The 16,589-nt window shown below is 39.1% G+C and overlaps 2 protein-coding genes across 4 annotated transcripts in view; both read left to right on the top strand.

The window, feature by feature from the left end:
• The window catches only part of LOC140187285 (protein sidekick-2-like), a 971,472-nt gene extending 955,971 nt beyond the window's left edge, over window positions 1-15,501 (top strand). For all 3 annotated transcript variants that reach the window (XM_072242443.1, XM_072242442.1, XM_072242441.1), the window contains one exon: window positions 10,827-15,501. In XM_072242443.1, coding sequence (XP_072098544.1) covers window positions 10,827-11,198 — 372 coding nt within the window. In that variant the 3' untranslated portion in view covers window positions 11,199-15,501. The remainder of the gene's footprint in view (window positions 1-10,826) is intronic.
• The window catches only part of rpl38 (ribosomal protein L38), a 259,773-nt gene that overhangs the window by 164,987 nt on the left and 78,197 nt on the right, over window positions 1-16,589 (top strand). The gene's annotated exons all lie outside the window — the stretch shown is intronic.

Below are 16,589 nucleotides of genomic sequence, written 5' to 3'. Positions count from 1 at the left end.
GGAGGCTACCGGTTAGAATGCTCTCCATGGTACATCTGTAGAAATTTGCAAGTGTTTTTGGAGACATAGGCACTGTCATGCCTTCTTTGTAACTGCATCGCTATGTCAGGCTCAGAATAGATCCTCAGTGATACTGACACCCGGAAACTTGAAATTGCTCACTCTTTTCACTTCTGACCTCTCTCTGAAGGCTGGTGTGTGGTCCCTCATCTTACCTTTTCTGAGGTCCACAATCAGTTCTTTGGTCTTAACTGACACTGAGTGCAAGGTTGTTGCTGCACCACCACTCCACTAGCTGATACATCTCATATGCCTTCTCGTTACTGTCTAAAATTCTGTCAACAATAGTTGTAGTATCATCAAATTTATAAATGGCATTGCACTGTGCCTGGCCACAGATTCATGGGTGTAGGGAAGGTAGAGCAGTGGGCCAAGCATACGTCCTTGAGGTGTGCCGGTGTTGATTATCAACGCGGTGGAGATGTTATTTCCAATCTGCACAGACTGTGGTCTTCCGGTGAGGAAGTCAAGGATCCAGTTGCAGAGGGAGGTGCAAAAGGTCCAGGTTTTGGAGCTTTTTGATCAGACCTGTAGGAATAATTGTATTAAATGCTGAGCTGTAGCTAATAAACTGCAGCCTGACATAAACAAGAGAAAATCTGCAGATGCTAGAAGTCTAAGCAACACACGCAAAATGCTGGAGGAACTCAGCAGGCCAGGCAGCATCTATGGAAAAGAGTACAGTTAACATTTCAGGCCGAGACCCTTCACCAGGACTGGAGAAAAACAAGATGAGTAGAGTTAAAAGGTGGGAGAAACACAAGGTGATAGGTGAAACGGGCAGGGGGAGGGGAAAATTAAACAGCTGAGAATTTGATTGGTGAAAGAGATACAGGGCTGGAGAAGTGGAAATCTGATAGAAGAGGACAGAAGGCTCTGGAAGAAAGAAAAGGGTAAGTAGATAAGGTGAGAGAGGGAAAGGAGATGGGGATCGACTTCCGGTAATAGACCACCCCTCTCACCATTCCCCACCCCCTTTTTTCTCTCTCTCTCTCATCTTCTTGCCTGCCCATCTCTGGTGCTCCTCCCGCTTTTTTGTCTTTTTTTTCAAATGTGATTCAAGATATTGATATAACCTTTAAAAAAAAACAATTACTTAATTGATTAAATTACTTACCATTTTGGGTATGTCTATTCATTTCTAGCCCATGTTGTCTTGAAGGTGTCTGTATAGATCTCTGGCTGTCTCTGGCTGCCTCCACAGTACATCAACTTACCTTCGAAAAAGAAGAGGTTGTTTGGCAATTTGATTATTCAAAAACCTGTCAAACCTTGTTCTGTACTCATCTGACAAGCCCTATGTACACACCCTTTTCATTGTTAAGAGAATGAACATTTTTTTGATGTTTCTTTCAACATCAAGGTTTGGAAGAGTACAACAATGCTTAACTAGTTGCAAGATTTAGAAAATAGAGCTTATAACCTTTCGTGTGGTTAACATCATTTCCCAAATTTCCAAAAGTTACCTGCTATGTGAGAAACCAGAATGCCAATGCTATTATAACAACCCATTGCCATCATGATTTCTAATTATTTATCTCTTACCTCATATCAGTCTTGAAGCATTGCTACTTCAATAAATGGTACACCACCCATTTGTAACTCAGTTGAAAGCACTGTTAGCTGTGGGTCAAAAGTTGTTTCATGCCTCAGCTAGAAGTAAAAAAAAAGTTGTCATTATGCCAAATGTACACATTGAGTAACATCTGCACGTCATAATCTGTTTCCATAGTTTCAATGACTTCCGCTGATGCGGAGAGAACAACACGCAGCCACAGTCAGCAATGCTCAGAGTATTTTGGTTATCACAATTGGCTAAATGATGGAAATTGAGTTATTTCTAAATCCTTGGCTCTTCATGGGAATGCTTCAGAGTAGATCTACAAGGAATGGCATGGTACTCCTGGCAACGTAATGGAGACAATTACCAAGATGCTCAAGTTTTCTTCTGATGCCTGACAAATCTCAATAAAACTGAGTATCCTATTTCCTTAAGTAGAAGCTTCAATGGTCTTTACCTTTATGAGCAAGACCTTGAGGTCACTGAGACTTGGCTTGAGATGTGGCTAATTACAATTTCCGATAAGAGAGAGTCTAATCACTTTTCTTTGATATTGAGTGGCATTACCATTACCTATTTATTATCAGCAAGAACTAACCTCCACCAGATATTTAACTTCTTCTCTTCCTTTCCCCTTTCTAGAATTTACTATTTAAATCCCAATAGAAGACATCATGGTTCCCTTTCATAATTTGATATTCACCTGATCTTCACCTTTTTTCATTTCCCTTGTGCTATCACATTTTTTAATCTCAAGCACTAATTCAAACTGTTAGCTATTTGATAACTGTTTATATTGTTGCTCCATTCACATATTGTGGCCAACAATATGCAAAATGCAGGTGGATGTTGTTACCATGTATATTTTTTTTCATTCTGTGCATTATTAAAGCAAATAGTTAATCAGGTGTGTTTGGAAAAGATTTTTCATTTATATTTTGTCTTTATTGGAGACGAGGGCAAAAACCTTCCATTCTTGGCACAATCTATGATTCCAATACAAATGCCTCAGTATTTCTGATATTTTGAGAAGTTTTTCTTTCCCTGACTTAGATGAAAAGAATTTTCACAAGTATTGTTTTCTTAAATTTTATTTGAAAGATGGAGCAGGTTTCCTGGCCATAATCCAGCACCTATACCACAACTGACCCAGATGTCTGCCAGAAGTTCAGGTTTTTAGCTCTGGAAATAGGTGCACCAGTGATGACAATGTCCGTCTAGCTGCCCCCATGATGCTCCAGGAGACTCGTCATGGAGTCCAAGGGGACAGCACAGACTTTCACAGGTTCCACAATTGTCAAGTTGAGACAACTGCCTTTTGACTTTGCAGTGGATTGAGTCTGGCACAAATACAAGAATTCTCATTCAAATGAATTTAAGGAACTCATAGAAAGTTAAGTACTTTTGTTATTATTACAGAAAATGCTGGAATCATTCAGCAGTTCTGGCATCAACTGTGGAAAGAGAAACAGAGTTAATGTTTCATTTCAAAGACCTTTCAGCAGGACTAAGAAAGAGAAAACAAGTTATTTTTAATTTGCAGAGTAGTTGGGGGAGAGATGGATAAGACAAAGGGAAGATCTTTGATAGGGTGAGGTCAGCGTTGCTGTGGGGTCATACAATATTAATGGGAAGTGTGTGAGAAAAAAAATGAACACAAACTATGAAATAGGGCAGTTGGAGAGTATGAATACAGACAAAGGAATGTGAAATTGTTCAATATTTACAGTAGATCTGCAGTATGTATCCAGTTCAGTCTCTGCTAGCAGGGATGAGGAAACTGAGCCAATATCACAAATGGATAACTTGCTGATACAGACAGAAGGAGTGTGTTCCCTAAAATTGTAAATATAATACTGAGTCTATATCTCTGTAACGTGCACAGAGAGAAGACGAGGTGCTGTTCCTAATTGTTATAGAACTGCGGAAGGCTGCAGACAGATACGTCAGAGTAGGATAGAGAAGTGTAAGTGGCAAACAACAGGAAACTCAAGATTGCCCATGCATACGGGATGTGCGGGCCTTACAAGGTGGTTGCTCATTCTGCATCTGGTTTTTCCAATGTAGAGAAGGTGAATCACTATTTCAATTGGTGGGATTATTTTGGGTCCTCATTTATCCCTTCGGTCACATGATATCAGGATATTCCATTCCTCCATCATCTCTGTACCTTAAAACTAAATGATTTCCTCTCTTTTACATTTGACAAAGTCTTTTGACTTAAAACATTAAGTCTGTTTCTCTTTCCACAGATGCTACTTGACCTTTTTTAAAACATTTTCATTACTTACTGTTTAGTTGAATTATTTTCCATGCTTTTATTTGATTTTTATGGTAGCTATGTTTTATTATTTTTAATATGAAACAACATTTAATATTTTATTAGCTTAACAAAATTTTTATTTTATTTTTACTTGTTCCAAGTGTTTTTGTTCACAAACATCAATGGTCCCAATCGCACTGATAACTTTGAACTGTGAATCCTATGGCAGAGATGTAGTCATGTAATTTGGCCCAGCTTTATAGCAGAAAGAAATCTCTATCTCTCTGTTTATCACAAAGAAGATTTTTAACCACTGTATTTATTCATTATCTATTTTTATCAAATAATGTTAAACTTACTGAAATTCACTTTAAGTATTCATATATTTTTTGCATCTACTGGGGTATAATTTTTGGAAAAATGAGACAGAATCACATTTTAAAGCTTTCAAAATGTGCCTTTCATTGCCTTTATATCCAAAAGTAGTAGCTAAATTTTTAAAGCTTGCATTCCTGTTCTGATGTAGATATAACCAATTCTGTGGGACTTTATTCCATACAGTCAGTAAAGTACTGTTGAAGTTCTTCGTCTTCTGTACTACTTACAACTTCTGTATTATTTAGATCTTCAGCACTGTGCCAAAGAAAACATTGGCAAGAGAAAACTCCAAGTCAGTATAGCAAATTTGTTAATCCTGTGCAAATATTGGCAAAAACAATTAGTGAAGCTCTTTTGCAAATGGTATTATGAGACCACCATTGCACAGAAATTTTATAGCAGATTAGTTCTAAATAAGGTAACTTAAAAAGTGCTCTAATCTATTAAATTACTGCAGATACAAAGTATTACTAACAATAAGAATTACTAATACTCAGCACTATTAATGGAATAAATTGCCCTGAGGTGCAATATAGTGACAGTATCAAAATAAAGCTATACCGAGCCTCATTAGAACAAATGACAATGAGCTTGGTTAGAGTACAGCCATTGAAAGGCATCTTAAAGGACGAGTGAACAGTAATACGGAGTTGTATAGACTTCTGTGGTATTGATTGTGTTCTAATTCATTCTGTGTTTCATCTAAATACATAACTTGTTACTCGGTGTATCTTTTTTTATACCTTTTTTAACTATTTCCATGAAACTGTGGCTAATTGGGCAGCTGCTTAATTGGGCCAAAATCTACTGGTCCTGATGTGTCCCAATTAATTGTAATCCACTGTATGGTGACATATATGTACACTGATAATAAATTTACTTTGATTTGACATTACTCTTTTCCAATTTATATACTGTATCTGGAAAAAAACTTCTGGTATCCTCTTTTATATTGTTGGCTAGCTTACCTTCATATTTTACCTTTTCTATCCTTATTGCCATTTTGGTTGCCTTTTGTTGGTTTATAAAAGCTACTTAGCATTTTTTTTGCTACACCATATGTGCTCTGTTTTGCTTTTATGCTGTCTTTGACTTCTCTAATCAACCTCATCCTCCCTTTAGGATGCTGCTTCTTCTTTGGGATGAACCAATACTGGGTCTTTCAAATTACTTCCAGAAACTACAACCATTGCTGCTTTACCATCATCCCTGCTAGTGTACCCTTCCAATCAACTTTAGCCAGCTCCCCTCTCATGCCTCTGTAGCTCCCTTTACTCCACAGTAATACTGATGTATCTGATTCTAACTTCTCCTTCTTAAACTGCAGGGTGAATTCTATCATATTATGATCACTGCTTCCTAAAGGTTCCTTTACCTTAAGTTCCCTCGTCAAGTCTTGTTCATTACACAGCACCGAATCCAGAATTGCCTTTTCCCTCGTGGGCTCAACGACAAGCTGCTCTAAAAAAGTCACCTTTTAGGCATTCTACAAATTCTTTTTCTTGGGATCCAGCACCAACCTGATCTTCTCAATCTATCTGCATTTGAAGTCCCCCATGATGAACATAACATTGCCCTTTTTGCATGCCTTTTCTATCTCACGTTTAATTTGTTCCCCACATACTTTATACTTTATTGTCGCCAAACAATTGGTACTAGAATGTACAATCAACACAGTGATATGTGAGTCTGCGCTTCATACTCCCTGGATTACAAATATTAAATATTAAAGATATTAAAAATAGTTAAAATTAGTAAATATTAAAAACTTAAATTATAAATCATAAATAGAAAATAGAAAAATGGGAAGTAAGGTAGTGCAAAAAAACCGAGAGACAGGTCCGGATATTTGGAGGGTATGGCCCAGATCTGGGTCAGGATCCATTCAGCAGTCTTATCACAGTTGGAAAGAAGCTGTTCCCAGATCTGACCGTACGAGTCTTCAAGCTCCTGAACCTTCTCCCGGAGCAAAGAGGAACAAAAAGTCTGTTGGCTGGGTGGGTCATGTCCTTGATTATCCTGGCAGCACTGCTCCGACAGCTTGCAGTGTAAAGTGAGTCCACGGACGGAAGATTGGTTTGTGTGATGTACTGCGCTGTGTTCACAATCTTCTGCAGCTTCTTTCGATCTTGGACAGGACAACTTCCATAGCAGGTTGTGATGCACCCTACAAGAATGCTTTCTACAGTGCATCTATAAAAATTAGTGAGGGTTTTAGGGGACAGGCCAAATTTCTTTAGTTTTCTCAAAAAGTAAAGGCGCTGGTGGACCTTCTTGGCAGTGAACTCTGCTTGGTTGGACCAAGTCAGGTCACTTGTGATATTGACCCCGAGGAACTCAAAGCTTTTGACCTGTTCCACTTGCGCACCACTGATGTAAATTGGGTCGTGCGGTCCGCTACTCCTTCTGAAGTCAACACCCAATTCCTTCGCCTTGCTGACGTTGAGGGATAGGTTATTGTCTTCGCACCATGTCACCAGGTTCTTAATTCCCTCTCTGTACTCAGACTCATCATTACCCGAGATACGGCCTATATCCTGGCTACTGTTTGGAGGCATATATATCCATAAGACCATAAGACCATAAGACAAGGGAGCAGAAGTAGGCCATTCGGCCCATCGAGTCTGCTCCACCATTTTATCATGAGCTGATCCATTTTATCCTATTTAGTCCCACTGCCCCGCCTTCTCACCATAACCTTTGATGCCCTGGCTACTCAGATACCTATCAATCTCTGCCTTAAATACGCCCAATGACTTGGCCTCCACTGCTGCCCGTGGCAACAAATTCCATAGATTCACCACCCTCTGACTAAAAAAATTTCTTCGCATTTCTGTTCTGAAAGGGCGCCCTTCAATCCTGAAGTCATGCCCTCTCGTACTAGACTCCCCCATCATGGGAAACAACTTTGCCACATCCACTCTGTCCATGCCTTTTAACATTCGAAATGTTTCTATGAGGTCTCCCCTCATTCTTCTACACTCCAAGGAATACAGTCCAAGAGCGGACAAACGTTCCTCATTCCCATCAGGGCCTTTTTACACTTGTGGTGTTTTAACTCTATCCACAATGATTCTACATCTTCTGTTTCTATGTCACTTCTAATGATTTGATTTCATTTTTTAGCAACAAAGCCACCCTACCTGTGGTAAACCATGTATATATGTTGTAACTCGGTTACCTGTCTGGACACACCCCTCTGCTGACTGCCCCTGTGGCTCCTCCCACAGAGTCCTGTATAAAGGTGTTCGCCTTGCCCCTCCCCCTCAGTCTGGGGGCAGACACTCACTGTGGAGGTCGTATTGTACAGCGAATAAAAGCCTTTCAGTATTTTACCAAACCTCAGTCTTTTGGAGTAATTGAAGGTGCTTCACTACCCCCTTGGCCCATCTGCATGTACTTTCCATATGTTTTGTATCCTTGGATATTAAGCTCCCAGCTGTGATCTTTTTTCAGCCACACTCCGTGATGTCCATAATATCATACTTGCCAATGTCCAACTGTGCTACAAGATCATCTGCCTCATTTTGTTTTCTGCAAGCTTTCAAATATAACACCTTCAGTCCTGTATTCACCAGCCTTCTTTTTAATTTTGTCCCCATGTTGTTGAAATCAAATTCTTATCTCTTTCTAAACTTACTGTCTTATTCTTTATTCTGAAGACCATAGAGGAATTTGTAAACAAACAGAATTTTCAAGTCAGGCTATTGCTGGATTGGGAAGGAATGCAGGTAAACAAGATCAAGGTGAAATGACAGTTGGCCTTAACAGGAAGAAACTTAACTGTATGCAACAATCATATTGCTTTTCTGTGACTGCAATATTATTCAGAGTACAATACGAGCACTTTAATTATTCACTTTGAAAATACCTAACCAAACATGCAAACTTACAAAACTCCCATCAGAGTTGAGAGAGATCTGATTTCAGTAGAAAGCTTTTGTAAAATGATAGCTGTGTGCTGTGTCCTTGTGGTAATGCAATCCTTCACCAAAGGACTCTGGTTACATGCCCAAAGAGTCAGGAAATAAGGAATAATTAGACTTTGTGCTGATTATCCACAGAACAGAATAGTAACTCTTAATTGGTAGAAATCTGTTTTACACAGTAAAAAAAGATAGCAGAGGTATATTCCACTCAGATAGTTTACCACAAAGCAATACTGTATCATATTATGTTAGAACTCACAGTCAAGGACTAACTAAAATTAACATTAGCAAACTAATTTAAAAATGACACTCAACCCCAAGATTAGATCATTTACATCTCAATGTTTCAGAGAAAAATAGTATAGTAATGGTAAATAGAAAAATGATTTAATTATGTTCTTTTCAGTGGTTTCTCAATTGGGGCACCATGGTAGCATAGTAGTTAGCACAATGCTATTACAGTTCATGGCATCGGGGTTTCGAATTCAATTCCAACGTCCTTTGAGAAAGTTTGTACATTCTTCCCCGAGCACATGAGTTTCCTTTTGGTGCTCCAATTTCCTCCCACAGTCCAAAGGCGTTGGGGTTAGTAGGTTACTTGGTCATTGTAAAACGTCCTGTGATTAGGCTGGGGTTAAATTGTGGGTTGCTGGGCAACGTGGCTCGTTGGACTGCAAGGGCCTGTTCCATGCTGTATCCCCAAATAAGTAAAATGGATTCAGGAATTGATCCTTCAGGTTGGAAAATTGAAGATGTAACCCTCACCGAAGTGAGGGAAACCAGGGAATTGTAGGTCAATTAGTACTGCAATTACTTGTCTATGGTTGGGAATGGAGGGATTAAACTGGCTGAAATTTTCACCCAATCAGAAATAAATAACATAGATTTGTAAATGGTAAGCTTTGCCGTAACAAACCTAACTGATTTTTACTAGAATATAACAACCAGAATAATATCCATTGATGTTACTTTAATGGAGTCACAAAAATCATATGTTAACATTTATATTAAGATTTGTAGGATGCAATCTCATCAAAAGTACTGTTTGAAGGCAGTCCACACAGTCCACTATCTGTACTGGGTGTCTGCACTGATTTTGTTCATTTACAGTCAATCAAACGAACACATCAGTGTACACTGAATGAATTTCTCTCTCGATAGCTATTAGGAACAAATACACAGTTTTAGAATACTGTAGTAGTCATAGAGTCATAGCAAAGTATAGCACAGATATACTTTGGCCCATCTAGTCCATGCCAAAACCATTTAATCTGCCTACTCCCAATTACCTGCACCAGGACCAGGGCCCTCCATATCCCTACTATCCTTGTACCTATCCAAACTTCTCTTTAACATTGAAATCGAGATTGCGTGGGCCACTTATGCTGGCAGTTTATGCCACTCTCTCACACCCCTCTGAGTGAAGATGTTTCCCCTCAAGTTCCCCTTAAACTTCTCACCTTTCACCCTTAACCCTTGACCTCTGGTTGTAGTCCCACCCAACCTCAGTGGAAAATCCTGCTCTCATTCACCCCATCTTTACCCCTGATAATTTTGTATTCTTCTATCAAATATCCTGTCATTTTTCTATGTTCTAAGGAATATAGTCCTAATTTATTCAATCTTTCCTTATAAATCAGATCCTCCAGACCCAGCAACATCATTGTAAATTTTCTCTGCACTTTTGATGGTGTTCTAATTTATTTTGTATTTCAGTTAAATACATGGTTTGTTACTCAGTTAAATGGTAGTTTGTCTTTTTTTTTATACCTTTTTCATTATTTCCATGAAACTTTGGCTAATTGGGGCAGACGCTTAATTGGGCCAAAATGCACTGGTCCTGATATGTCCCCATTAACTGTAATAACTCTTTCAGAAAGCCTTAATTTGAAATCATATTTGTTTTCCTTTATTGTCAAATGAAGAATCGGCAGGCTGGTTGCGCAATGGCATCAGCGCGGGACTCCGGAGCGAAGGCTCCCGAGTTCAAATCCAAGTCGGCCACCCCCCGAGCATGCTTTCCATCTGTGCCGGGTTGAGCGTCGAACTAGCCACTCGGCCTCGTGAAAATAAAGAAGGGTTGAGTCAGGAACATTCATATCGTGACCCAGTTAATCCGAAAGGAGACCAATCCTGACACCACACGCCAGACAAAAATGGCTGACTGTCTGGTGCGACACGCTAAAATTTTTAAAAATTGAAGAATCAGATTTTGCTCCAACAGTGGGTTTGCAAATTGATTAGATAGGATTAGATTTGTTTTAAGTCATAATATTTGTCATTTTGATAATCAGTAAAACCAGAATATGGAGAATGAAACTTTACAAATATTTCAGGATGGTGCAGGTACACACTTTACCCACCTAGGCATATTATAGACAAATGAAGGCAACATAAAACATTACTTTTACTACCAAAGCACAGCCAAAACTTACTGCCCTCAGAAACATATCATGAAATTTATTATTGCCAGCAGTTTTTTGTGAAATATTATAACTCTTCATTATGTTCTTTGCTGTTATACGCTTTAAATGTGCCAGCTTCTGATACAAAATAAGAGTTTTGAAAGCGGTACTGTGCATCTGTTTTTTTTAAACAAAGATAACCTTTGGACTCTTATTTTTTTCCTCAACAGGGCAGTGACAGTGATTGTGAAGTCGATCAGAACAGACCTAAGACACATTCTTTTGTTAATCACTACATAAGTGATCCGACATATTACAATTCATGGAGACGGCAGCAGAAAGGCATCTCAAGAATTCAAGCCTACAGTTACACAGAGAGTGAATCAGGTGATCCAGCTCATAGCCACCAATCTGCTGCTAATTCAACCAACAACATCCATGTTCCTCAACAAGGCAGCCTGTACCGAGTTAAGAGAAGTCTTACACCCACTCCCCAGCATCACTCCAACAGTAGCAGCCAGCCAGGTACCCTGTATCGACCTGCCAGCAGCCTTGCTCCAGGATCTAGAACACCACTAGCAGGATTTTCTTCTTTTGTTTAAATAACGCAAGAAGAAGTTGCTTGTTAGTTTTGAAGAGTTATTGTGTGGAAGACAATCAGTCGTATGCTGTTTGCAGCCTTGCACAGATTTTATTTGGAGATATACAACACAACTGAATGGAAATGAACCTTTACAAGAGGATCCAGGGAAACGTTCCTGCCATGGCTAACGGAGAAAGAGCTCTTAAACATTTGCAAACTAAGTGGAGGGTCAGACAGCCACCCACAGAACTAGTCATTCTACCTAATGAGCTTAGATTCTGTTTGGTTGAAAAGCATATGAGTCCCATGTATGATTATACATGTGAGAGATAAATATAATCTGATGTTATAGTAGCCAATTGCCAAGTCAAAAAATCTAGTGGCTATTGTTAATTTCAGTGTGCCCATTTTATATAAAACTGGTTGAATTTAGTTGCGTTCTTGGCTATGCAACTATTCTGATTGGCGAGTTTTTAATTTCATTACTGCTGCATGACTGCTACGGTGTGAGTCCCCAATTAGCTAGTTATCTGCGCTTTCTAATATTGTAGTGTTAATAATTTTGTCATTTCTTTTAAAATATTTTCTTTGAACAAATCTTCAGATTCATATCTGAAGATACAGAAGTATGTCTGCCTTTTCTTTGTCTGTTGACTTGTGGTTGTAATTCACGAAGACAAGAAATGTTTGCATGAATCACAAGACATTATTGGCCATGTGTTCGTAAAGTTAGTTACTGTGTTTTTTTTTAATAGAGTTACAAAATGCAGAAAGTATTCCCTCAAAAATAAGGCAAGACATCTGTCCTTAGGTTTAAAAGCGAGATATCTATGAAATATCCTATCTGTAGAAGCTAATGGGTGAAGGTTGTCAGTAGATTTTCTTCCACAATAATAACTGCTATCAGGATAAGGTATTTATTCATTCCAATAGCATAAGTCACAAATGTTTACTGTTTGCTAGTTGGGAAATGGTTGCATATACTATTAAATTCAATCTAGTTTACAACAGATCTCTCATATTATATTATTAAAATTCAAAAGTAGTTTAGGCACATTTTGTTAAATCCTGTCATCAGTCTCATGAAAAGCCCACTTATGTGTAAGGAGTCATAATAATTTTGTCATTCCTCTTGATTTCTTCTGCATAGTTATTTTGCTGTGATGTAAAGAATAACAATGCCATATAGGGCTACTATACAAACTTCAAAGAAAGGTAAAGTCACAGAATATATGTAGGGATATTGAATTGCCAAAAAGAACAATGGTGGTCGAGCTGTAAGCAGCCAAATAGCAGTGATGTGGGTCATTCTTCCAAACATAGTTGCTGTAATTGTAGAAGCCATTGGCAGTGGCCATTTTGCTTTTCCAGCAGTTCTTAGCAACTTCAATCCAAAGCAATTCATTCAGCAGGAGAAAGACATTTGAATTCCCAGGGTACAAAAAATTTATAAGCCACTTATATTGAACTTTTAAAAATTGGATGTAATGTGGCCATGTTAAATTCTGCCCTTTCGCTCATCATTTTTTTAAAAAAATGTATTTTATTTTCTCATTTTCCCACTTCACAGGCTTTTGTGAAAAACACTATATCGCAGCTCAGAATGACCATATTGGCTAGCTTGCATAGTACTTATTTTGTAAGCAAAATTGATGTCACAGAAGCAACTAATCACTTCCAAATCCAAACTGAAGTTGATTTGTATTAACAGAGGAATATATATTATCATTAAATACCAAGAGAATATTCTCTTGCATGGTATTTTGTGACCTGAGGGTGAATTGCAGTCCTCAGGTCAGAACATAGTCATTTGTATCAAATTGATGTTTATTATTAAAGAACTACAGGAAAACAGATGGATGGTTTTAATATACTCATATTGGAAAACTTTTTGATGTGATCCTAGTGCAAAGTGATTTTCCTTCCTTCTGAAACCAAATCAATAAAACAGAAATATAACACATTCTGTACAACTGAATCGCAGTTCATCTTACTGCAAAATTCAAAGATATTTCCTGTTCCTGTTCCGGTTTGCAATACTTCATTATGGAATAAAGATACCAGGCATGGAACTGATATTGGCGATCACCTCTCTATTGTGAAAAACTACCATTTATCCCCTAACTGAATTAGTAATCCTTATACCACCATGCATCACTCAAAGTCAGTATTAAAGCCGATCATTTTACAGAACTGTCTGAAATGTATTTAGGGGTTCATCACAGTGGAGATGCCAGACTGAAGCTATAGGGAGAGGAATGGCTCGCATTTTTAAACATGCCAAGTTCCTTCATGGTCATTAAAATACTTTCCAAGTATAGTTACTGTGGAGATGTAGAAAATTTGGCAGTCAATTTACACATGCAAATTACTCCAAACGAAAGCTCTGTGATAACGGCGGATAATCTATTTTAGTAATGTCGACTAAAGTATAATTACAGACCAGGCCATGCATTGTTTTAGCATCATCAATTTAATATTTTTACCAAAGTATGGTAACATCAGCAATTCAGCGATTCCTCAATAGTGCACTGGAGCCTTTGCATTAGTTTGTATATGGAGTTGGACACGAACTTGTAGCTTTCAAACTTAATGTTAATATATGATCCAAGGCTGAAAATAATGTAAAAATAAATGTCTTTTAGTCCACAAGACACAAGGACAGAATTAGGCTATTCAGCTCATCAGGTCTGCTCTGCCATTCCATTATGGCTGATTTATTTTCCTTCTCAGTCGTCTTTTTCTGCCTTCTCCCTGTAGTCTTTGATGGCCTTACTAATCAAGAAACTATCAAGCTCCACTTTAAATATACCCAACGAGTTGCCTTCCACAGCCGTCTCTGGCAATGAGTTCCACAGACTCACCACCTTCTAGCTAAAGAGATTTCTCCTCTTCTCTGTTCTAAAGGGACATCCTCATATTCTGAGGCTGTGCCCTCTAGTCCCAAATTCCCCTATGATTGGAAACATCCACTGCATATCTATTCTATTCAGGCCCTTCAATATTCAGTAGGTTTCAATGAGATACCCCCTCATTCTTCTAAACTCCAGTGAGTACAGGCCCAGATCAAACCATAGGCTCTTGCTTAGCAGTCTCATGTGCAGCACTTTTTCAAAGGCCGTCTGAAAATCCAAGTACACAACATCCACTGATTTTCTTTTGTCTATCCTGCCTGTTAATTGTCTCAAAGAATTCCAACAGATTTTCATTGCTGGGATCATTCTCACGAACTTCCCCCTGAACCTCTTCAATGCCACCCATTCTTTCAATATGGGGCTCAAAACAGCTCACAATACCTAAATACGGTCTGACCAATGCACTTCGGTAGAAGAAATGAAAACGTTGACGTTTTCTAAATGGCGAGAAAATACTGAACACTGAGGTGCAAAGGAACTTGGGAGTCCTTGTGCAGGATTCACTAAGGGTTAATTTGCTGGTTAAATCTGGTGAGGAAGGCAAATGCAATGTTAGCATTCATTTCAAGAGGACTAGAATATAGAAGCAAGGATGTAATGTTGAGACTTCATAAAGCACTGGTGAGGCCTCACTTGGAGTATTGTGAGCAGTTTTGGGCCCCTTATCTTAGAAAGGGTTGAATGGCTTATGAAGAGTGTTTGTTCACTCTAGTCCTGTATTCACTGGAATTCAGGAGAATGAAGAGTGATCTCATTGAAAGCTCTCAAATGGTAAAGTGGATGTGGAAAGGATGTTTCCTATGGTGGAAGAGTCCAAGACCAGAGGACACAGCCTCCGAATAGAGGGGCGTCCATTTAGAATGGAGATGATGAGGAATTTCTTTAGCCAGAGAGTGATGAATCTGTGGAATTTGTTGCCACAGGCAGCTATGGAGGCCAAGTCCTTATGTATATTTAAGGCAGAGGTTTATAGATCCGTGATTGGTCGGGGCCTGAAGGGATATGGGAAGAAGACAGGAGGATGGCGCAGAGGAAAATTGGATCAGCCATAATGAAATGGCAGAGCAGACTTGATCGGCCAAATGACCTAATTCGGCTCAGATGTTTTATGGTCTTGTAAAGCCTTAGCATTACATTCTTTTTTTATTATTATATTCATATCATCTTGAAATGAATGCTAACATTGTGTTTGCCTTCCTTTTCACTGACTCAACCTGAAAGTTAACCCTTAAAGCAGGGGTTCCACAGACGCCTTGGTTAATGGTAGGTGGCCACTGCATAAAAAAGGTCGGGAATTCCTGCTTTAGAGAATCCTGCACTGGGATTCCCAAGGCCCTTTGCACCTCCAATTTCTGAATATGTTGCCTGTGATGAAAATAGTCTTTTTCTTTATTCCTTCTACCAAAGTGTATGGCCATACACTTTCCTAAACTGTATATCATCTGCAGCTTCTTTGCCCATTCTGCTAATCTGTCCAAGACCTTCTGTGGACTCCCTGTTTCATCAACACTGCTATTCCTTCACCTAGTTTGTATTGTCTGCAAACTTGGCCACAAAGCCATCAATTCCATTATCCAGATCATTAACATATAACATGAAAAGAAGCAGTTCCAACACCAGCCCTTAGCGAACACCACTAGCCACTGGCAGCCAACCAGAAAAGGCCTTTTTTGTTTCCACTTTTGTCTCCTGTCGGTTGGGCAATCTTCCACCTGTGCTAGTATTTGTGGGACTTTGTTTAGCGCCTTGTCAAAGGCCTTCTGAAAATCCAAGTAAACTACAGCCACTGATTCTTCTTTGTCTATCCTGCCTGTTATTTTCTCAAAGAGATGTAATGAGATTTACAGGAAGGTGTTTCCTGCTTGGCATTGTTGCCTGCTGCACCTCCAACAGTGGCCTTAGGTCAGCTGCAGGGTCATCAGCCAGGGATCACCATTCATTGATGTTTCATTTGCTTAGCCCCGATACATCTCCCGGTGGCGGAGCAGTGGCAGGGACTTCTCCCTGACACCCACTGCAGCTTTCAATGGGGTTAGTTGGTCCCCCAATTTCAGCCAAAACATTGGTTGGGGAAGATTTCCCCTCAAGGGAACCATGCAGACTTAGTCATTTTTCATCATATGCAAGTACACAGAAACCTCATTCTTAATAATTAATGGAGATGATAAACCTCTGAATAACTGCTGATACTAAATAAGACTTTACAAAACCAAAAGTTATGTGGCCTCAGGATAAATTAAAATAGGTCTGCTGCCTTACAACTACTGAAACCCAGGTGTGATTTTGACCTCTGATGCTGTCCCTGTGCATATAGCACATTCTCCCTATGATCATGTGGATTGCCTTCGGGTGCTCCAGCATTCTCTCACTGGCCAAAGACGTTGTTGGTAGATTATTTAGTTACTGTAAATTTCCACTATCGAAGTTAGGCAGCAGAAGAATCGGAGGGAAGCAGTGCGCTTCAGGGGGATGTGAGGAAAAGTGGTATTAAAATA

The sequence above is a fragment of the Mobula birostris genome, chromosome 24 (genome assembly GCF_030028105.1).
Source record: "Mobula birostris isolate sMobBir1 chromosome 24, sMobBir1.hap1, whole genome shotgun sequence".
NCBI lineage: Eukaryota > Metazoa > Chordata > Chondrichthyes > Myliobatiformes > Myliobatidae > Mobula > Mobula birostris.
Note: the sequence above shows the minus strand (reverse complement) of the source record. Positions and strands in the feature narration are given on the sequence as shown.